General features: G+C 42.2%; 1 protein-coding gene across 3 annotated transcripts; it reads left to right on the top strand.

Moving 5' to 3' along the window:
- On the top strand, positions 1-21,684 carry LOC133621045 (soluble guanylate cyclase 88E-like). Of its 3 annotated transcripts, none has more exons than XM_061982836.1 (17): positions 1-51; positions 122-287; positions 11,456-11,588; positions 11,665-11,839; positions 13,501-13,592; positions 16,309-16,566; positions 16,656-16,800; positions 16,876-17,001; positions 17,091-17,211; positions 17,316-17,445; positions 17,534-17,680; positions 17,755-17,901; positions 18,058-18,214; positions 18,291-18,400; positions 18,562-18,651; positions 19,088-19,191; positions 19,299-21,684. In XM_061982836.1, the coding sequence occupies exons 2-17, from the start codon at positions 160-162 to the stop codon at positions 19,666-19,668; spliced, it is 2,433 nt and encodes an 810-aa protein (XP_061838820.1). In that variant the 5' UTR covers positions 1-51; positions 122-159; the 3' UTR covers positions 19,669-21,684. The 3 variants fall into 3 exon arrangements, with proteins under 3 accessions (XP_061838820.1, XP_061838819.1, XP_061838818.1); XM_061982835.1 differs by having other exon boundaries at positions 9-62; XM_061982834.1 differs by having other exon boundaries at positions 20-287.
- The last annotated feature ends 1,958 nt before the right edge of the window (positions 21,685-23,642 follow it).

The raw sequence follows: 23,642 nt of genomic DNA, 5'->3' as shown, positions 1-23,642 counted from the left end.
TCTTCTTCTTCTTCTTTGAATGGAGCTGCTGTCCTGAAGAGGCTGGCTGAGGTTTTCATGAGGTTGAGCAGCACTGAGGTGAGCTCCCGTCTGGTCCACTCTGACAAGAACCTCTCCTCAGCTGAGCAGTTAAATCGGGCAGCACCGAGCCCCGTGAAGATGTACGGCCTGTACTTGGAGGCGGTCAACGACTACATCAACGAATCCTACGGCGAGGACGTGTGGCGGCTGATTGAGAACCGAGCCGAGATCCCTCACCTGAAGTTTGTCAGGCATCAGATGTACAAGTAGGTTCCTCATTTGGGTGACGTTGGAGGTTCTGGATGCTTTTAATGTTTGTGTCTTTGTTAATAAAGCTGATAGATTCCAAGGTTCTAGGTGGATGTTTTTTTGAGTAAGAGATGTCTCGGACCGATCCTGGCTTCCTGGTGTGACGTGCCTAAAAAAACAGCCGACCGTTAAACCTTCAAAAAGGAAGTTATCCGACCACATATCTGCGGTCACGGATTAAGGATTGTGTCCTGGGTGTATGCCCCCTCATCACTTAACCGCCTCCTGATTTCCACGTCACACCAGGATGCTACGACAGCTCTGACAAAGACAAAAATTGTCCACAGGTAAGAGACATCTCCCGTTCAAAAAAACTTTGTCTGTACACGAACCCTGAACCACTTGACGTCCATTGCACCGGTCACCCAGGGAGGGGTCCCCACATCTGCAGTCCCCTCCAAAGTTTCTCATTGTATCCCATTGGGTTGAGTTTTTTCCTGCTCTGATGTGGGATCCGAGATGTGGATGTCGTTGTGGCTTGTGCAGCCCTTTGAGACACTTGCGATTTAGGGCTATATAAATAAACTTTGATTGATTGATTGATTGAACCTGTTCAAGAAGAGGACGTGATGAACGATTCGATTGATTTGTGTACAAACTGCACAACTTCAAATACCACAACCTGCATTGTTCATTCGCCTGTGGATTATTTTATATCAAAGGGGTTACTGCAGTTTTTTGGGGGGGAATTTTGTATACAATTTAAAATCCTAATTTTTTCATACATTCTAAAACAAAGGTGTCAAGCGTAAATAAACCAGAAATTTTTGAATGAAATAAACTGCTGTTCTAAATGTGTCCACTTGATGTCGCAATAGCAATTCTTTGTATCTTTGTAGATGATGCTACATATGTACAAAATAAACCACATGATGTTAGTACATCAGTCGAGGAAAATGATCAAACTACATAAATAACATACTGTAATTTGATTTTGATATAATTTTCTTATCTTGATTGAAAATTAACACCAATGTGTTGACTGATGAACATTATCACATATTTTTTTCAGAAAATATAATTAATGACAAATAAAAATAGAATACTATTAACCGCAACAAGTAAGTGTAAAAAAAACAACAACATTATGATTTGTACATTTTCAGAATGTGCTTGTTCTATTCTTAAACAACGAAAACAATCTGAAGTCGTCTTTATTTTTACGTTATCGTGCCGTGATTTTACCAGTTCGGTCCACTTGGGAGTAGATTTTTCTCCATGTGGCCCCCCGATCTAAAATGAGCTTGACACCCCTGTTCTAAATCATAAATAAACACAACATTTTATATATGCTCCATCACGTCCGCATCGGCTATGGTCTCGTTTCGGATGACTGCAGTGGCCGAGCGTTTCTCAGAATGAAACCAAAATGTCCATCATGTATTCACGCGGACTTCGGCTTCCGTGTTCTAATAAAAGCACGTTGTGACATCGCTGACCGCAAAGAAAGAACTTCCTTGATCACATCGCTGACAATAATAATGCAGGTCTTTCACACTCATTCACAATCCTTATGTAAGAGAAACATTTTCTTAAGCATTCTAAATTGTAAATAAACGCTAGCTAAAGTCAGCTAACAATTGAGTCAATGGGGGTCCATCAATTCTGCCTATAAAGCGCTCTAAAAACATCCAAAAACCTCCATCAAGGTTTAATATACACATTATAAGTATATATGTTATGTAGTAACATACATAACAACATGTAATATATTCACGTATCTTGATCATTTTAAGCATACGGCGGCGTATTAATTTCACAGACGCATCACAACGTTCGCTTGTCCCTTCAACAACATCAACACTACTAATCATGGCAGACTTCATAAGAGTCAACAAAGACTACTTTGGGACAAATGATGATCCAGAACCTTCTATTTTTGAGCCTGAATATAAGGAGGATGAAGCAGTGTGCTCAACAGATCCCGCTTTAGTGAAACACTAAGCATCATGTAACAGTATTGCGAAGTGCTAAACAAGATATACAAACATAATAAAACAATCACTTACTGTACAGAGTCTGCTCTCATTGGGATGCCGATTGATGATATGTTTTTATCTCAATCAATCAATCAATCAAAGGTTACTTATATGGCCCTTAATCACAAGTGTCTCAAAGGATTGTACAATCCACAACAACATCCTCAGCTCAGATCCCACATCAGGGCAAGAAACAACTCAACCCAATGCGCACAACGAGAAACCTTGGAGGGGACCACAGATGATCGCAAAAGTCTAGCAGCCACATTTTGTACCAACTGTAATCTTTTAATGCTAGACATAGGGAGACCCGAAAATAATACGTTACAGTAATCAAGACGAGACGTAACGAACGCATGAATAATGATCTCAGGGTCGCTGGTGGACAAAATGGAACAAATGTTTGGGATATTACGGAGACGAAAGAAGGCTGTTTTAGTAACACTCTTAATGTGTGTCTCAAATGGGAGAGTTGGGTCAAATGTAATATATATATATAATATCTTATTATAGAAACAAACTATAATAATATAATAAGATATATATACTAGCTTATTGTGAGTTCAAACCCCGGCCGAGTCATACAAAAGACTATAAAAATGGGACCCATTTCCTCCCTCCTTGGCACTCAGCATCAAGGGTTGGAATTGGGGGTTAAATCACCAAAATGATTCCCGGGCGCGGCCACCGCTGCTGCTCACTGCTCCCCTCACCTCCCAGGGGGTGATCAAGGGTGATGAGTCAAATGCAGAGGATAATCTCACCACACCTAGTGTGTGTGTGATAATCATTGGTACTTTAACTTTATAATATCTTCCCGTTTAAATGAAGAATGAATCATAATCCACACAAAGGGTTAAAACAAACGTCTTTTTGTGTATTTCTCACCATCTCCGAGTCGAAGTTGGATGTCAGAGGTGACCAACTTGTGGGTTTGTGTCCACAACCTTCTACTATCCAGGTGAGAGGCATGATTTATAATCCGGAATTAACTTTCACCAACTCAGAGGCGATGCAGCATAAGCTACTTAGCTCTCTGTGATCAATGTGCCGCTAAAAGTAGTCACTCTGCATTTTACTTGGTTAATATTCAGGTCACGACATGTAAATGGTGTATTGGTGGCGGTTTTTGGATGTTATTTAAGAGGGCTTTGTGGGCGGAATGGTGGAGTTTTCGTTGACTCCATTGTTAGCTGAGTCTTGCTAGCGTTTGTTTACGATTTAGAAAGCATAATGATTGTGAATGATGGACAAAATTCCAAAACAAGTGCAGTTCCCCTTTAAAGTGTTGGCAGACTCCGGCCTGGGATGTCTGCAGTGGTCAGAGCTTCCGTAGTCGTTTACTGTGGATTTTCCGTGAGACTACATTTCCCGCAATCGGTTTGTTTACATTTTTCTGTCACGGCGCCCTACGCTAGCAACTGCCAGCTTGTTTTGTAAAGCTGTGAACCAGAGAGACGGTCCGCAGCACGCACGGACATTAGGGCTGCAACGATGCATCCATTCATTTTGAATTAAAGCTTCGATTTGTATTTTGTTGCTTCGATGATTCATTTAATAAGTGTTTGCGCAAGACTGCTTCAATAGAGACCACATAGCAAATGTGCCATCCAGTGGTATAGATCGCAATGTGGTCTGTGTGTGTGTGGTGGGAACAGTGAAGAGAGGTGGCTACAAGAAAAACGACAAAGAGAGCACAGGGCTCAAAGAAGACTAGAAAGGTTTTGAAGTAAAAATACATTTTGAGCCGTCGAGAAAACTAACATTTCACATTATCACTACATTAATGATGCAGCCCATTACCAGGAAGCATCCTGCATATTTAAGAACAGCAAACAAGCGGTTCTATTTCGTCTATTTTGGCAGCTAATACATCTTATATCCAGATACATGCCAGGACATGTTAGCAGCTACAGTTTGTACGTTAATGCAAACCAGTTGTTTGTCCAAAAATCAAACACCAATTGGTACCTTTTCAAATGTGTTGGTGTTAAAGGGGCTCTGTAATGCAAAACAACCGTACCTATTGCTAACTGTTTTTATGTATTTGGGACCTGCATAAGTCCCGAAAATTTTAAATTAAACTTTGGCGACACTGCAGAGATATTAATAAAAAATAACCTTGCCTTCCATGATACTTCCTCGAAACGAGCTGTTTGGAAGTTTGCAAAACCTGTGACATTTTTCACCGATGACATCACCGGATTACCGAAAGTGCTTAGTCCGCTATTGTAGTCCGACGCCGTAGTTAATAACTTCCGTCTTTTTGTCTATCCTCTTGTTGTGGGGCAGACTGGCTCGTACATGCACATGCATCCTCCTCTGTTGCCCTTTCTAATACAAAGTAGCATAGAGTTCTAACTAGAGATGTCCGATAATATCAGACTATCGATAAATGCTTTAAAATGTAATATCGGAAATTATCGGTATCGGTTTTAAAAAGTAAAATTTATGACTTTTTAAAACGCCGCTGCCAATAAACCTTAAAAGGTACTGCCTTTGCGTGCCGGCCCAATCACATATTATCTACGACTTTTCACACACACAAGTGAATGCCAGGCATACTTGGTCAACAGCCATACAGGTCACACTGAGGGTGGCCGTATAAACAACTTTAACACTTTTACAAATATGCGCCACACTGTGAACCCACACCAAACAAAAATGACAAACACATTTCGGGAGAACATCCGCACTGTAACACAACATAAACACAACAGAACAAATACCCAGAAACCCTGGCAGCACTAACTCTTCCGGAACGCTACAATATACACCCCCCACTACCCCCTACCCTCCCCACCTCAAACAGCCCCTCTCCCCCCACAACCCCGCCCATCTCAACCTCCTCATGCTCTCTCAGGGAGAGTATGTCCCAAATTCCAAGCTGCTGTTTTGAGGCATGTTGAAAAAAATAATGCACTTTGTGACTTCAATAATAAATATGGCAGTGCCATGTTGGCATTTTTTTCCATAACTTGAGTTGATTTATTTTGGAAAACCTTGTTACATTGTTTAATGCATCCAGCGAGGCATCACAACAAAATTAGGCATAATAATGTGTTAATTCCACAACTGTATATATCGGTATCGGTTGATATCGGAATCGGTAATTAAGAGTTGGACAATATCGGAATATCGGATATCGGCAAAAAAGCCATTATCGGACATCTCTAGTTCTAACTTATATCTGTCAGTAGACTCGCTATAGAAACGCTAAAAACTACAACATGGCTGACGGGGAGAAGACGCTGTCAAAGTGGAGGCATGTAAATAAGACCCGCCCACAAAAAAAACGGTCAGAAAGCGGCTTGAAGATGGTCTGTAAAAAAATCTGTGCAACATTTTGACCAAAGAACCACCAATACATGTTATGTAGACCACAAGGAAGTGTTTTAAAAATGTAGAAAACCGAAATATAGACAATTGATCATACTTAAAGGCCTACTGAAACCCACTACTACCGACTATGCAGTCTGATAGTTTATATATCAATGATGAAATCTTAACATTGCAACACATGCCAATACGGCCGGGTTAGTTTACTAAAGTGCAATTTTAAATTTCGCGCGACATATCCTGCTGAAAACGTCTCGGTATGATGACGTCAGCGCGTGACGTGGCGGATTGTAGAGGACATTTTAGGACAGCACGGTGGCCAGCTATTAAGTCGTCTGTTTCATCGCAATATTACACAGTATTCTGGACATCTGTGTTGGTGAATCTTTTGCAATTTGTTCAATGAACAATGGAGACAGCAAAGAAGAAAGCTGTAGGTGGGAAGCGGTGTATTGCGGCCGACTTCAGCAACACAAACACGGCCGGTGTTTCATTGTTTACATTCCCGAAAGATGACAGTCAATCTTTACCATTGGCCTGTGGAGAACTGGGACAACAGAGACTCTTACCAGGAGGACTTTGAGTTGGATACGCAGACACGGTACCGTGAGTACGCTTCCAAACATTTGATCGCTTGCCAGTACGTGCGTGCCGCTATGTGCATGTCACGTACGTAACTTTGGGGACTTTGGGGAAATATATGTGCTGTATGAACTTTGGGGAGGTGAACGGTACTTTGGGCTGTGGGATTGAGTGTGTTGTGCAGGTGTTTGAGTTGTATTGGCGGGTTATATGGACGGGAGGGGGGAGGTGTTTGTCATGCAGGATTAATTTGTGGCATATTAAATATAAGCCTGGTTGTGTTGTGGCTAATAGAGTATATATTATATTTACTGTTTTAGTCATTCCCAGCTGAATATCAGGTCCCACCCGCCTCTCACAGCATTTTACCTATCTGAATCGCTCCCACTGCCCTCTAGTCCTACTCTCTCACTTTCCTCATCCACAAATATTTCATCCTCGCTTAAATTAATGGGGAAATCGTCGCTTTCTCGGTCCAAATCGCTCTCGCTGCTGGTGGCCATGATTGTAAACAATGTGCGGATGTGAGGAGCTCCACAACCTGTGACGTCACGCTACTCGTCTGCTACTTCCGGTACAGGCAAGGCTTTTTTATCAGCGACCAAAAGTTGTGAACTTTATCGTCGATGTTCTCTACTAAATCCTTTCAGCAAAAATATGACAATATCGCGAAATGATCAAGTATGACACATAGAATGGACCTGCTATCCCGGTTTAAATAAGAAAATCGCATTTCAGTAGGCCTTTAAAGACGCATTGAGACTAGAAAGTAAGTTTTTTTCGATGACTCGATTAATCGAACAAATCAATCAATAGATGACTCGGTTACTAAAATAAACGATAGATGACTTGGTTACTTAAATAATCGATAACTGCAAGCATAACGGTCTGCAAGCATAATCGTAATTCATACATTTTTTCATTATCCTTTATTTAACCAGGTAAAACAACTCATTGAGAGACCTGGCCAAGAGGGCAGCAAAAACAGGTTTCATCAATACAAAGAACAACAACAAACAGTAGCAGTCACACACTGTATAGTTAAAAGCACAAATGACTTACAACATAAACACAATAGGTAAAAAAATAAAATTACAGTGCTGAACAGAAACAGCGTCTGTCTTTTAAAATGTCCTGAAATTCCCCCAAAGGGATGAGTTCAGGTAGCCTCAGATCCTTTTTGTGTTTCATTCCATGATCATGGAGCAGCAAATCTGAAGGCTTTTTTCCCCGCCCCCAAAACCCCAATAATGTCCTGTGACCGCAAACTGTAGCGACTGGAGTCTCTGCACATAAAAGAACATAAATAAGGGGGAACCAGACCAAGAAGTGATTTATAAATTAAACCATTCATGGAGAAAATCTGCGTACTGATAAAGACGGACAGTTTGCCTTTGCATACAAAGTGGTCAAGGTTGCCACAACCAGTAATTAAACGTAAGGCACAGTATTCAGTTTTTCCAAACGAGTGTCAGGTGCATTCATAAAAAGCAAGTATAAAAGTGGTCAGTGGTCAGTAGTAATACTTGCTACCAGCTGCTTCCGAGCAAATCGTTACAACCGGCTGTCGACTCTGCACGTCATCTGTGTCGGAAATGGTCTCAGAGGTGAGTCGTGGACAACATTTTACATAAAACCATAACACAACAACGTTAAGCAACAAGGGAGTGGACCCCTTTCACTTACTCTTCCGACTTCCATTGACAACATACACTACATTGCCAAAAGTATTCGGCCACCCATCCAAATGATCAGAATCAGGTGTCCTAATCACTTGGCCCGGCCACAGGTGTATAAAATCAAGCACTTAGGCATGGAGACTGTTTCTACAAACATTTGTGAAAGAATGGGACGCTCTCAGGAGCTCAGTGATTTCCAGCGTGGAACTGTCATAGGATGCCACCTGTGCAACAAATCCAGTCGTGAAATTTCCTCGCTCCTAAATATTCTAGAGTCAACTTAATTGTAAGAAAAGTGAAGAGTTTGGGAACAACAGCAACTCAGCCACCAAGTGGTAGGCCACGTAAACTGACAGAGAGGGGTCAGCAGATGCTGAAGCGCATAGTGCAAAGACTTTCTGCACAGTCAGTTGCTACAGAGCTCCAAACTTCATGTGACCTTCCAATTAGCCCACGTACAGTACGCAGAGAGCTTCATGGAATGGGTTTCCATGGCCGAGCAGCTGCATCTAAGCCATACATGACCAAGTCCAATGCAAAGCGTCGGATGCAGTGGTGTAAAACACGTCGCCACTGGACTCTAGAGCAGGGGAGACGCGTTCTCGAGAGTGATGAATTACGCTTTTCCATCTGGCAATATGATGGACCAGTCTGGGTTTGGAGGCTACCAAAAGAACGGTACATTTCGGACAGCATTGTGCTGAGTGTGAAATTTGGTGGAGGAGGAATTATGGTGTGGGGTTGTTTTTCAGGAGTTGTGCTTGGCCCCTCAGTTTCAGTGAAAGGAACTTTGAATGCTTCAGGATACCAAAACATTTTGGACAATTCCATGCTCCTAACCTTGTGGGAACAGTTTGGAGCGGGCCCCTTCCTCTTCCAATATGACTGTGCACCAGTGCACAAAGCAAGGTCCTTAAAGACATGGATGACAGAGTCTGGTGTGGATGAACTTGACTGGCCTGCACAGAGTCCTGACCTGAACCCGATAGAACACCTTTGGGATGAATTAGAACGGAGACTGAGAGCCAGGCCTTCTCGACCAACATCAGTGTGTGACCTCACCAATGCACTTTTGGAAGAATGGTCAAAAATTCCTATAAACACACTCCGCAACCTTGTGGACAGCCTTCCCAGAAGAGTTGAAGCTGTAATAGCTGCAAAAGGTGGACCGACATCACATTGAACCATATGGGTTAGGAATGGGATGGCACTTCATGTTCATATGTGAGTCAAAGCAGGTGGCCAAGTACTTTTGGCAATATAGTGTATTTTCAGCTACTTGGTCTGCCGGCAAAACCTGGCTAGCGGTCACTTTCATTGTCGCTTAACGTTGTGTTGTGGCGTGAAGTTGTTGTGACCCTTCACCTGCTCAGTGGCCTAGTGGTTAGAGTGTCCGCCCTAAGATCGGTAGGTTGGGAGTTCAAACCCTGGCCGAGTCATACCAAAGACTATAAAAATGGGACCCATTACCTCCCTGCTTGGCACTCAGCATCAAGGGTTGGAATTGGGGATTAAATCACCAAAAATGATTCCCAGTGCTGCCCACTGCTCCCCTCACCTCCCAGGGGGTGAACAAGGGGGATGGGTCAAAGGCAGAGGACAAATTTCACCACACCTAGTGTGTGTGACAATCATTGGTACTTTAACTTTAACTTAACTTAACATTGCCACCGTATTCATCAGGCAGATTAGAAGCTAAACATAAAAAAAGGTCTGGTGTTGAAAGATTAGGCCTTGACAAGAAATAAACAAGTCGTCTCGCACACTGTTATGGTGGTTGTTGGGTTCGAAAACAACGTTTTAGGAACTGAGTTCAATCTATCAGCGGTCGGATCAATCAACCACACAGTTCCTGGAACCAATGTTCCCTCTAATTTTTCATATGTGTGAGCAAACGCACAAACTCCCTAAGCATTCAGTGGAGCACATGTGAGCAACATCAGACGTGCACACTGTGGCTACACCAGCAGCACACCTGTCCCAAACCTGACTAAATAACAATTTAAATGTTTTATTAAGATAATTTTCTGATATAAGTGATTTTGCCCTCTTACAATGACAATAACAAAAAAACATTTTTCATGAGCTATGTGCTAGTATTGTATGTCTGGCTGCGGGTCCTGCCTTTAAAATAAATGTTACCCCTTTCAGAGATTACATTTAGTTCCTGTAACTTTCTGTCTGTAAAATACATCTTTTTATTAGCATTTATGAAATCTAGTGACAATATTTCATGAATAATATCCTTAGATTAACATTCTTAATAAATGGCAGTAAAATAAGCACACATCTGATTGTGGAGTCAGAGTGTTACAACCTGGCATTTACACATTTTGTGGCGTTGGGGTTGTCCGACTTTTTGTGTGGCCATAAACGCAGCACTGGCTAAGTGCCATGAGTGGTGTGTTGGTGCAGGTGAGACAGAGCGAGCGGCTTCTGTTGATAAGACGGATGACAAAGTTGGTTTAAGCCTGGTTTGTTTGGCAGAAAATTACCAGTTTTTATAGATAAAAGTTTTTTTTACTCATGTTTTTGGTGTGTTTACAAACAGTTTTGCTCAATAAAGTGATTGATGGAATTCCTGTCCGTAAAGTGTCTCAACAGACGATAATTGAACTGTGTTGACAAAGATTGTTTTATTCATTGGGGCCACTCTTGTTGTCACCTGTCACTCACAGAGTTGCATTGCAAAATCATACAGAATGAATTGTAATGTGTTTATTTCGTTTAGAGTTTAGATGGGTTTTTTGATTTCCTGAGCGGCATTAATTTGCTGTGCGCAGAGGACGCGTGAGCAGTGCGCAATTGCGCAGGCGCGCACCTTGGAGGGAACGTTGTCTGGAACATTTCGAAAGTCCCACCTTTTAGTGGAAATTGTTGCGTCAGACCAATCTTCCTCTCAGGGAATAAAAGACACTGGTCAATCCCAAATTCTTTCATATGACATATATGTTGAGTAAGAAGGACCATCAAGACAGAATAGCAATATTATCAAGTTTTACTAAAGCTTTAGGAGACCAGCCTTACAATGCATTAATAGCGGCATCAAGAAGCAGTCTGAAAATTAAACGGGAAAAGTCAACTTATTTAGTAAGAAAACAGCCCTCTCCCGCCCATAAAAAAATACAGCCTGATTGTTCTAAACCAATAAATCCTCCTCCACAGAAAAGGGAGTATGTTATACCCCTACGCGGACAGTACGCCGCCTTCAAGGTGAAACAAAGAGTTTACTAGCGGACATAAGATAAAGACCCAAAGTGTTCACAAGGGAAAATATTAATTGCTTTAAACATGACTATAGATTAAGAAAGAACACTTAAAAATATCTCATTCGCACAAAACACAGGGGGACCTTTAGTTACCCAGGAAAATAGGTAAGTTCTTGTATCATTTCCTACTGATTGGCCTTCAAAGTAATTCCTCTCTGTTATTAATGAAGATCTATTTCTTGTTTGCTTTTTAACGTTAACGTATGCAAATCAGTTGAAATTGGGCCGCTAACTAACTAGCTAACCAATTAACGAACCAACTGACCACTCCCCCTAGTGACAACCTGATCCTGCGTCTAGCGAAGGCCGCGGGTGAAGTGTTGGGAAAAACCCACGATGAGCTGATGTACGCCTTCGGAGTCTACATGGTGAAGAGGATCGGGAACTACGGCTATGAGCGGATCCTGAAGGTCCTCCAAAGACGCAGCAATAAGTCTTCTACTCTCTGATCACATTAGCGCCATACCTGGTCTTTGATTTTTGCAGGTTTTGGGACGAAACGTCCGCGACTTCATCAACGAACTGGACAACCTGCACGAGTACTTCCGCTTCTCCTTCCCCAAAGTTCAGCCGCCGAGCTTCTGCGTGGAGGAGGAGTGCGAGACCAGCCTGACGCTGCACTACCGCAGCACCCGCAAAGGCTTCACGCAGTTTGTCAAAGGTGACGTCACAGCTGAGGAGTCCGACCTTACTGACGAGGACATGACACCCACCTCCAAATCTCCACCGACTCGTCCCAATTGTTTGTGCTGCAAAAATTTTCATTAGTGCCGTTAAAAGCATTTCTCCAAACCAGTCGCTACCATTTGTGATTTGTTTGTGCTGCAAAAATTGTTGGTCTAACTCTTACAGTTTTCAAGTTATTAACAAATTATGATTCACAACCAGCTCCATGAAACGATAAAAACTTAAAAATTATAGTAGTTAGACAAACAACTTTTGCAGCACAAATGATTGGGACAAGTTTGGGGAGATTTTGACATAGTTGGGGGTGGGTGGGTGTAATTATGATTAATAACACAGCAATTACATGCTATTACCATAAAACCGTTAAACGTTAATTACTTAAAATCTATAGTAGTTCGACAAAAACATTTTGCAGCATAAACGATTGGGACAAGTTTTGACATAGTGGGGCCCGGGGGTTGTGGTTATGATTAATAACGCGCTAATATGTTAACATAAAATGTTAATAACTTAAAATAAAAATGTGCAGCACAAACAATTGGGACAAGTTTGGGAAGATTTTGACATATTTGGGGTCGGGGGGGGCTACTTAATAACACATTAATTACATGTTAACAACATAAAACAGTTAAACGCTAATAACTAAATCTGTTATGCGTCTTGACCGGTTCACCGTTGCTTGTCGGCCACTTAGGGTTGCTAAAAGCTGGGTTAGTCGGCTCGCTACAGTTAACGCTAGCAAACGGCGGACACGGGCCTCTTGTAGAGCCAACCGATTTATGAGAATGGTGCAGGAAGGACAGGAAGCCAGACTCACGTTGTTCTTTTCACCATGTCTGTTATGATCCGTTGCCCGGATCATATTTGTTTTGTTTTGTTTGTTTTGACTACCTCAGTTCTGTTTTCTGCATCCCTGTGTTTGTGTTTCAGTTGCCATGACTGCAGATTAGTTTCACCTGCCTCTGATTAGTGTTCGGGACGCTCACCTGCTCCTGGGCACTAATCAGAGAGCTGTTTATTCCCGTTTCTCTCCACAATCAGTCTGGCTTCCTTGTTTGCATCACGCAACAGATAACGACGGCTATAGTTTTTGATTCCTGCTCATATGCTATCTCCCGCGCTAGCCTCTTTAGCTCTGCCCCCCGTGCTATCGGCACGCTTTTGTTTTTCCTGCATTTCCCCGCATGATTTTTGCAAATAAATAATTTCCTACCTGCACGCTGTCTCCGGAGTTTTCCGTCTGCATCTTGGGAAAACGACCTCCGCATAACCATGCGACCAAGTGTCTTCGGTGCGCATTAGCTTTGGACCGGTATTACAGCAGCTAGCTAGCTAGCTGAAACAGAAACAGAGAGAGTGGGTGCTTTGTAAGTTCGATAAGACTACTAAATGTGTTGGAGAAGGAACAAAGAAAGCTGTAAAACAATTAGAAGCACACAGAAAGATAGTGCTTAGCTTTGAACGGCGAACAGCAGCAGCGAGAACACCGGATGTGACGACTCGAAAGTAAAGTCTGTGGGAACAGTTAGCTGGGAAAACTCCACATGTCCTCCACTTTTCACTTTTGGTAGCATAGCTGTCCCAATACTTCACATAGTAATGCTGCATTAAATTTGTATGTGGTCGCCCCTACAGGCCAACTCTCCCAGGTGGGCCGCCAGTTCTACAACACAGATATCGAAGTGGAGATCTTATCCAAAGAGGAGACAGAAAAGATGACATATGTGGTACGTACACCAAACTTTGACCCAACTTCCATTTAAAAGAGTAATGATTCCATCATCTTCCAAGCGAGGCCAGCGGCGAGTATTTGTTGGAGGAGGATGTTTATTGGAGAATGACTGAAGGCGGTTACAGTAGAGGAACCGGTCACCAATGTCAGCGTGACCCATGTTCAATCTTTGATTTGGACTCATAGTATTTAAAGTTCGAATGTGCCACTTCTCTTTTGACCAGCACAGCTTTAAAAGGTAAGTACTGGTTTATCAATGACCAAATGAACGCGATATTACCCATAAGGGTTGTACGGTATAACGGTATTAGTATAGTACCGCGGTATTAATGAACAAAATCGATACTATATCAGACTAATAGCATTGTGGTTGGGCCTTCTCAACAAGTGGCGAGAGGACATGTTTTTGATGGTTTGTTTTTCTGATTCTGTGGGTGTCATCCCTCAGTTCCGATGGTTTGGGCGGCAGAATTGTGTCAATGTCTGGCTCTGGGCTTTTACTACTAGTGGCGGGGTTGCTCGTAACTCTAATTTATGCTTGCAGTTTAAAGCACAACAAAAAGCAGAGAGAAAGCTCACCTCTAAAAATACTCGTAAGATCAGGTACCTCTTTTCAATTTTAAAATCCGCAATGCACTGAGGCCGGAGTAAGGGAACCGCAGAGTGGCGAAGGAACACTATATTTTATCATGCCCTTTAACTCTCGATGGAAGCCACTGGGGTCAAAGTTAAGAGAGTAATCAAATAAAGTCACTTCGAAATATCTACAATTCCTAGAAATTATGGAATCAGCAGACTTGGAGGTTGATTAATTTAGTATAAAAAAGCAGATAGCAAACATGAGACACAACTAGTGTTATTTCAAATGGCAGTTTTCTAGCTTTGAGAAACAGTAAAATGTGGTGGTCAGTAATAGTTACATTTTTAAAACAAGCAGAGTGAAAAATTATGGGATCACACAATTCTAAGGAAAATAATATGGGCTCACCCTGTCAATTTTTTAGTCTGCAGTTAAGAAGTGTTCGCATTTTTGAGAGCTGTTGCAGCAGGTGGATTGACATAAATCATGGAGAGATGTCAGGTGAAACAAAGGAGGATTGTCAAACTATTTCAAGAAGGTAAATCATCACGCAATTTTGCAAAAGATGTTGATTGTTCACAGTCAGCTGTGTTTAAAATCTGGACCAAGTACAAACAACATGGAAAGGTTGTAAAAAGCCGCTTTGATGTTGTCCTTGGTCTACCAGTATGCGGTAGACCAAGGACAACATCAAAGCGTCAAGACAGAACTTTTAAAGCAATTTGTCTTGAAAACGAAAAATACACGGCAAAACAAATGAAGAACAAATGAGCGGAAACTGTAGTCAGCGTCTATGACAGAACTGTGAGAAAGCGCCGAAAGGAAATGGGATTTAATTACCAAAAAAGCTGAATGAAAGCATTGAAACATAAACCAACAAGGTTCCAACTGGCTAAGGAAAAGCAATTGTGGACTATGGAAGACTGGATGAAAGTCATATTCAGTGATGAATCCTGAATCTGCATTGGGCAAGGTGATGATGCTGGAACTTTTGTTTGGTTTTGGTTCTAATGAGATTTATGAAGACGACTGCCTGAAGAAAATATGCACATTTCCACAGACATTGATGATGTGGAGCTGCATGGCAGGTAATGATGGCGGTCATTACTTCTTCAATAAATGCATACGTTTCCATTTACGATTTGGACATCAATGGAAAGGATGTTTGGGGATGATGGCATCATTTTTCAAAAATGATAATGCATCTCACCATAGAGCAAAAACTGTAAAAACTTTCCTTGAAGAAAGATAGATAAGGTCAATGTCAAGGCCTGCAAATAGTGCAGGTCTCAATTCAATGTAAAATCAACATTGGAAATACAAGAAAATGGTGGATGTCAAGACTTCAACCTGCAAAACTGATCTGACAACAGCAATCAGAGAAAGTTGGAGCAAGATTGATGAAGAGTTCTGTTTGTCACTAATTAAGTACATGCCTCACACACTCTGCTGGCTCTTATAAAAGCCAGAGGTGGTGCAACAAAGTACCCGTAATGTGTTGTACTGTTTTTTTTTTAAGTCACTCTGCTTGATCTAAAAATGAAACTACCATAATCTTGATATATTTTAGTGTTTCTTAAAGCCAGAAAGTTTCCATTTGAAGTGACTATAATTTGGTGTAATGTTTGTTATCTGCTTTTTTTCTACAAAATTAAACAACTAAATTCTCAGGGCATTAAATCGATCACAACTGGACTGTTTGGTTTGTTTTAGAAGATGTTTCTCCTCTCATCCAAGTAGGCTTCATCAGTATTGGCATCAGCATGCTAGACTAGATCGGACCCATCTAAGTCTAAGACTAGATCTGACCAATCGAAGTCTATGAGCATGACCTGATGAAGCCTGCTGGCTGAGAGGCAAAACGTTTTCTAAGACAAACCAAACAGTCCAGTTGCAATCGCTTGAATGCCCTGAGAATACAATGACTTGGATGAATAAGAACATCCATAAACATAAAGAACTGAACAAACATCCTCCAAGTCTGGTGATTTTATCATCTTTTCCAGGGCTTGTACAAAGCCTACTTTGGTCTTTGGCTCTCATTGCTGAAGTGGTTGGCTTTGTGCAACCTGCCTTGCTATGTCTAGGGAATAAAGAATGTGGTTTCATGAATGTCCCTGTCCTTGTTCAGGTCTATAAGATGAACTTTGACAATGCTGCCTTCAAGCACCGCATGCCCCAGCAAAAGACGGCACCAAGTTATGAGAAGCTTCCCATGAAGCGAGGTATCTTTTTTGACATGTTCCCCTTCAGCGTCATCTTCCGGCGCAACATGACCATGTACCGCGTTGGTGACGGCCTCAAAGAGGTCTTCTCTGACCTCCAGGGCAAGAAGGTCAATGAGGAGTTCACTCTGGTCAGGCCGATGCTGGAGTTCAGTTGGGACAACGTGAGTGTTCGGTCAAACACATCTTGTTTATCTACATCACAACTACTTTTCACATGAAACTGTCAACCTCCTCCTTTTGCTCCTGACAGATCTACACCCACCTGAACAACGTCTTTGAGCTGATGTCTGAAGCAGTGGTGGAGAGCAAACAAAAAGTCAACATTCCTAAACTGAACAAAGAGGAACCCGAAGAAAAAGAGGAGAGCAAGAAAGCAAAAAGGGAAGAAGAAAGAGGTACATCATTCTTACAATGAGTGTACACTGAGTCCAAAAGCCATCCTGACTCCTGAGTGTTTGTCTCATGTGAAGAACAAAAGTCAGTCGAGGAGATAAAGGGCACAGACCAGGAGTATAGTAGCGCTCTGACTCAGTATAACAGTTCTGCTAACTCTGGAGGCGAAGACATCGAGCTGCTGGCTTTCCAGACTGTCACAGGTCAGAACATCTTTCTCTTCATTAAATCTTATATCCTTTCTGTTTGGATGAAGATCAAGTGAACTGAAAAGCTCTTTTTTTCCTCTTAGGCAAATGCAGTGAAACCATCTTCGAAGACATGCGGGAGCCCCCTAAAAAGCCTCTCCACCTGAAAGGCCAGATGAAGTATGTCCCCCAGTGGGACTCTCTCATCTTCCTGGGGACGCCCATGTAAGACCTCAGTCCATCCGTGCTTATGTCTTCATATGCCTACACCTTGGTCTCAAGCAGCCTTCCGGGTCATGTGACGTAAACCTCTTGTCCTCGCTCTGCAGCATTGAGACAGTGGAGGACATGATCAAGATGGGCGTCTACGTCAACGATTTGAATCTACACGACTCCAGCAGAGAGCTGATCCTGGCTGGGACGCAGCAGTCAGCTGAGCTGCAGCTGGCCCTGGACCAGGTTCGGAAATGTCCATTGTCTGTGCTTATCCTGGTACGGGTCATGGAGCAAAAACCTCTTACAGATGATACACTTTGTAATCTTGTAGGAACAACAAAAGTACGCTCAGCTGCAGGAAATCATAAAGAAGCTGGATGAAGAGAAGAAGAGAGGCGACTCCTTGCTGTACGCCATGATCCCTAAGGCTGTAGCCGACCGCCTCAGGAAGGGAATCACAGCTCTGGAAACATGTCAGGTACGTCATGGTGGACAGCTCAAAGAATTGACTGCAGCCACCCCACGCAACATGGTGACCTGTGTGTGTTCCAGGTCTTCCCCGATGTGACCATCCTGTTCAGCGATGTGGTCAAGTTCAATGAGATCTGCATCCACATCACGCCCATGCAGGTGGTGGACATGCTCAACGAGATCTACATCGTCTTTGACACGCTCAGCGAGAAGCACAACGTTTACAAGGTTGGCTCCTCCTACCGTGACTACGTGTGACCCCGAATGAACCATATCCAAGAGTCCTCAATTGTCCCTGAGTCTTCATTCGAGCAAGACAGATACGTGTATGTGCTTCTAACTTTGTGGAAACACAAACAAATGCTCTCACTCCCTCGGGTGCAGGTGGAGACGATTCGTGACGCCTACATGGTGGTGGCAGGCGTTCCCAACAAGACCACGTTCCATGCCCATCACATCTGTGATATGGCCTTGGACATGCTGAGCTCAATCGACCACTTGAAGGACCCGTCCACCGGGGACAATATTCAGATCAGAGTGGGTGAGTGGGCCGACTACTTCTGTGTGGATCACTGTTGTCATAACTTTTAGTTATAAATGAAACACGCTTGCCGCAGGGGTCCACTCGGGAATGGTGGTGGCCGGCGTGGTGGGTCTGAAGATGCCTCGCTATTGTCTCTTTGGAGACACCGTGAACACGGCCTCCAGGATGGAAAGCAATGGCGTGGTGACTCCACTAACCTTAAATACTCACTTTGTACAGCTAAACATGCTACATGCTAAGATGATTGATCAAATATTAAATGTCTCCAACAGACTAAATAGATAATGAGAGGGAGATCTAGTGTAATCGTGTTTGTGTTTGTGTTTGTGTGTGTGTGTGAGCAGGGCATGCAGATACACATCAGTCAGACCACCAAAGATCACCTGGAACACGAGCCCTACAGCATAGAGGAGAGGGGCAAAATCTTTGTCAAGGCAACAACCTTCTCCTTGCTCTACTCTTTATAATGGAAGATTGGTTAAAGTTTGAAGTAGCATTTCAAGTGTAAAACCTGCTCAGTGGCCTTGTGGTTAGAGTGTTTGCCCTGAGATTGGTAGGTCGTGAGTTCAAACCCCGGCCGAGTCATATCAAACACTATAAAAATGGAACCCGTTACCTCCCTGCTTGGCACTCAGCATCAATGGTTGGAATTGGGGGTTAAATCACCAAAATAATTCCTGAGCATGGCCACCGCTGCTGCTCACTGCTCCCCTCACCTCCCAGGGGGTGAAACAAGGGGATGGGTCAAACAATTTAATTTCACCACACCTAGTGTGTGTGTGACTATCAGTGGTACTTTAACTTTAACTTTAAAAAGAAGTTCACTGCTGTGAATGCATTGGCTAACGTATATACGCTAATGTGCTGTAGGGTAAAGGCTACATGAAGACTTACTGGCTGAAGGGAAAGAAGACTCCAGCTGAGCTGCGTTACATAAGCGAGCAGAAGGACTCAGAGGACAAAAGTTCAAATGGGTGAGAAGATAATGAAGTAGATCTTCTCTGCATTTTGTACACTTTATGTATACTTTCTTGTTTCAGGAATGTAAAGTGTCTTTATGTTCAATTTGTTTTGGTGTCAGCTCCACCAGCACCTGTGCCAAGCGCAGCGACTCCTGTGTCCCCACCAGTGGCGGCGAGGAGCAGGCGGAGGGCAAGCCCAGCCCCAGTGACCTCCCTCCGGACACCGTGCCACCGCCGGAGGCTGCCACTGAGCCCCTCAACACTTCGGACGAGCTTCAGGAAAAAGAGAAATCCAAAAAGACTAAGAACAACAAAGGAGCCAAGCTGGACGCGGCCCAGGGAAACCCCGTGTCTGAGTTGATGCCGCCCACCGATGAGCTGGAGAACCTGGGAGCGTTTCTACACAACAAGAGGAACAGCTTCAGGCAGCAGTATGCCAAGCTGCCCGCCAACTTGCCCATAAGGAGCGCCTCCTGCACCCTCCTGTGAACCCCCACCATTACCACCACGACGTTGACATCATGTCATGACAAAATGACATAGCATCACAACATCATGACCCAAGGCACTATGACGTCATGATGGTGTGGTGCCATGACATCACAATAGCGTGGCGCCATGACAACACAACATTATAATGGTGTGGCACCATGACATCATAATGGTGTGGCGCAACGTTAATATGACATCAGAATGGTGTGGTGTCATGAAGTCGTGATGGTGTGCCGTCATGACATCATAATGGTGCGGCGCAACGTAAATATGACATCAGAATGGTGTGGTGTCATGAAGTCGTGATGGTGTGGCGCCATGACATCATAATGACATGGCATCATGATTTTGTGACATAACGATGTCATGACATTATGACACCATAATGGCGTGGTTCCATCCATCCATCCATTTTCTACCGCTTGTCCCTTGACAACACAATGGCGTGGCATCATTACATCATAATGGTGTGGCGCCATGACATCATAATGACGCGGCATCATGGCTTTGTGACATAACGGTGTGATGACATTATGACACCATAATGGCGTGGTTCCATCCATCCATCTATCCATTTTCTACCGCTTGTCCCTTGACATCATAATGGTGTGGCACCGTGACATCACAATGGCGTGGCATCATTACAACATAATGGTGTGGCGCCATGACATCATAATGACGCGACAACATAATTTGGTGACATCACAACGATGTCATGACATTATGACACCATAATGGCATGGTTCCTTGACATCATAATGGTGTGGCACCGTGACACCACAATGGCGTGGCATCATTACATCATAATGGCGTGGTGCCATGACATCATAATGGCATGGCATCATTACTTTGTGACATTATAACGGTGTCATGACATTATGACACCATAATGGCGTGGTTCCATCCATCTATCCATTTCCTACCGCTTGTCCCTTGACATCATAATGGTGTGGCACCGTGACATCACAATGGCGAGGCATCATTGCATCATAATGGTGTGGCGCCATGACATCATCATGACATGGCATCAACACTTTCTGACATCATAACGATGTCATGACATCATGACAATATAATGGTGTGGTGCCTTGACATCATAAAGATGTGGCATCATGACTTCGTGACATAACGGTGTGGCATCATGACATTATGACATCATAATAGTGTGGCACCATGACATTCTAGTGGTGTGGTGCCATGATATTATGACACCATAGTGGCGTGGTGCCTTGAGATCAGAATGGTGTGGCATCATGACTTTGTGACATCATAACGGTGTCATGACAGTATGACACCTTAAGGGCATGGTGCCTTGACATCATAATGGTGTGGCATCATGGCTTCGTGGCATCATGGCTTCGTGACATAACGGCGTGGCGCCATGACATTATAACACCATAATGGTGTGGTGCCTTTAGATAATAACGGTGTGGCACCATGATATCATGACACCATAATGGACACATAATGGAGTGGCGCCATGACATCACACATCATAAAGGCATAGCGCCATGACAGCATGACATCATAATGGCCTGGCATCATGACTTTGTGACATAACGATGTCATGACATTATGCCACCTTAAGGGCATGGTGCCTTGACATCATAATGGCGTGGCATCATGGCTTCGTGACATCCATTTTGAACCGTGCACAAAAACACAAACTTATTTCTAGCGTCCCTGATGCTTTTTGTTTTTATGATTGGACTTTTCACCTGGGAGATGATGACAACAGACAACAGAATATTTGGGCAATAAACACTTTTTGTATTGTACGAGTATAGACATCTTCTGTTTTGTTGAAAGTAGACATATGGTTCATGGTCCAGCGAGTTATTAAGTAGAATGACTTTTACGCCTGCATGTAAGATAGTGTGTATTTATATAAAGATGGATGTACAGCCTTTATACACCAATGCACGTGTGTATTACTCGCACTATAGTGGCTCTGGATGAAGTAACCTAGCTTGCACTGAGGCTTCGTCGCAATGTACATAAGTAAAGTATGAAGTAAAAAGATGAACGCGCGTCAATCTTTGTATCTCTGACTTTGTGGTACGGAGTGTGTGTGTGAGGGGGGTCGTAACCATGGTAACACAAGCAGACCTCAGAGTCAACTTCTGATGCAACAGAAGTGGAAGCACTAAAGGGCCTGTTAGGATGTGACCAAGTCAAACATGATAGTGTGTAATAAAGTGGAACACACACACACGCACACACGCACACACACACACACATTCTTGTATGGGTTACCCTCTTGAGACCTCTGAAAAATGCCTACCTCTTTAGGACCACCCTTTTCTAGATATATAAAGATGTGTATTTACAGCATTAATAATATATACATTCTATGTAAATATATAAAAAAGCTTGTTGTGAAAAATTTGTTGGAATTTCACGAGAAAAAGATCACAAATTCACAAGAAAAACTTGTGTATTATAATATATACAGTATTATAATAAAAGTTGTCATTTTACCCAACGCGAGTCACAATTTTACAAGAAAAACTGAACATTTGTGTAATATTATGATAAAAGTTGGAATTTTACTCAATAACAATCGCAATTTTACAAGAAAAGCTTAACATTTTGGCAATTTTATGAAAAGAGTTGTAATTTAACTCAACAAAAGTCACAATTTTATAAGAAAACTAACATTTTGGCAAAATTATAATAATCAGAATTTTACTTGGCTAAATTATGACAAAAGTCATAATTTTACTCACAAAATGTCACTATTTTACAAGAACAACAAAAAAATTGCCAATATTGTGATAAAAGTCAGAATTTTATATGACAAATGTCACCATTTTGCATTAAAAAGTAATAATTTTAAATAAAAAAGTAATAGTTTTACAAGAAAATATTGCAATATTACAGAAACAGAAAGAATATGAGAAATTGATCCCAATTTTATAAGAAAAAGGACTGCCTTTAGTTACTCTATATTTTTTTGGATTTTTTGTTTGTAATTGGTTTTTAATATTCACTATTTACTTCAAGGTATTACAGTATGTCTTTATATACATATTTATTAGATTTTTTTTAAATGCATTTTGGCCAAAGGGGGCACATTTAAATTTCTTGCACACACTTGTTATTACATATGTTGGCCAGAGTGGGAGCACTTAACATTTTTTACACACACTTGTTAATTCATATGTTGGTCAGAGGGGGAGCACTTTTAAAACCGACACACAGTCAATTTGAAAAATCCCTCCTTTTTGGGACCACCCTCATTTTGATAGATTTCACCACCAGGGGTGCAAATGAGACATTCTCTATTAGATGCAATGGTTTTCCGTATCGGGACCACCTTTTCTAGATATATAAAGACTTGTAAGTACAACATTAATAATATATACATACTATGCAAATATAAAAAAGCTTGTTGTGAAAAATGAGTTGGAATTTCACAAGAAAAAGGTCACAATTTCTCAAGAAAAACTTAGAATTTTGGCAGTATTATAATAAAAGTTGTCATTTTACCCAACGCGAGTCAAAATTTGACAAGATTTATTTGTGCAACATTATGATAAAAGTTGAAATTTTACTCAATAACAGTCGCAATTTTATAAGAAAACTTTAAAATTTGGGCAATATTATAATAATCGGAATTTTACTTGGCAAAATCATGACAAAAGTCAATTCTACTCAAAAAATGTCACTATTTTACAAGAACAACAAAAAAATATTGTGATAAGTCAGAATTTTATATGACAAATGTCGCCATTTTGCATTAAAAAGTGATAATTTAACATAAAAAAGTAATAATTTAACATAAAAAAGTAATAATTTTACGAGAAAATATTGCAATATTACATAAACTGTTACGGCTCAGGCTCCTGCCAACGCCGCTCATCCGTCTGTGCGCACCTCGGGACACGCCCACGGGTGCGCACATCCAGGGACGCGCCGCGCACGTCCACGCCCTGCAGCAGCCACCAGCTGCAATCACTCACCGGCAA

Source organism: Nerophis lumbriciformis, linkage group LG21 (assembly GCF_033978685.3).
Source record: "Nerophis lumbriciformis linkage group LG21, RoL_Nlum_v2.1, whole genome shotgun sequence".
Taxonomy (NCBI): domain Eukaryota; kingdom Metazoa; phylum Chordata; class Actinopteri; order Syngnathiformes; family Syngnathidae; genus Nerophis; species Nerophis lumbriciformis.
Note: the sequence above shows the minus strand (reverse complement) of the source record. Positions and strands in the feature narration are given on the sequence as shown.

Excerpts from the sequence above, each read along its gene's own strand:
- LOC133621045 (XM_061982834.1), top strand. The coding sequence starts at position 58 with ATGAGGTTGAGCAGCACTGAGGTGAGCTCCCGTCTGGTCCACTCTGAC. Across the intron at positions 288-11,455 it reads GTCAGGCATCAGATGTACAA|TGACAACCTGATCCTGCGTC; the intron begins GTAGGTTCCTCA and ends CACTCCCCCTAG. Across the intron at positions 18,652-19,087 it reads GGGGCAAAATCTTTGTCAAG|GGTAAAGGCTACATGAAGAC; the intron begins GCAACAACCTTC and ends AATGTGCTGTAG.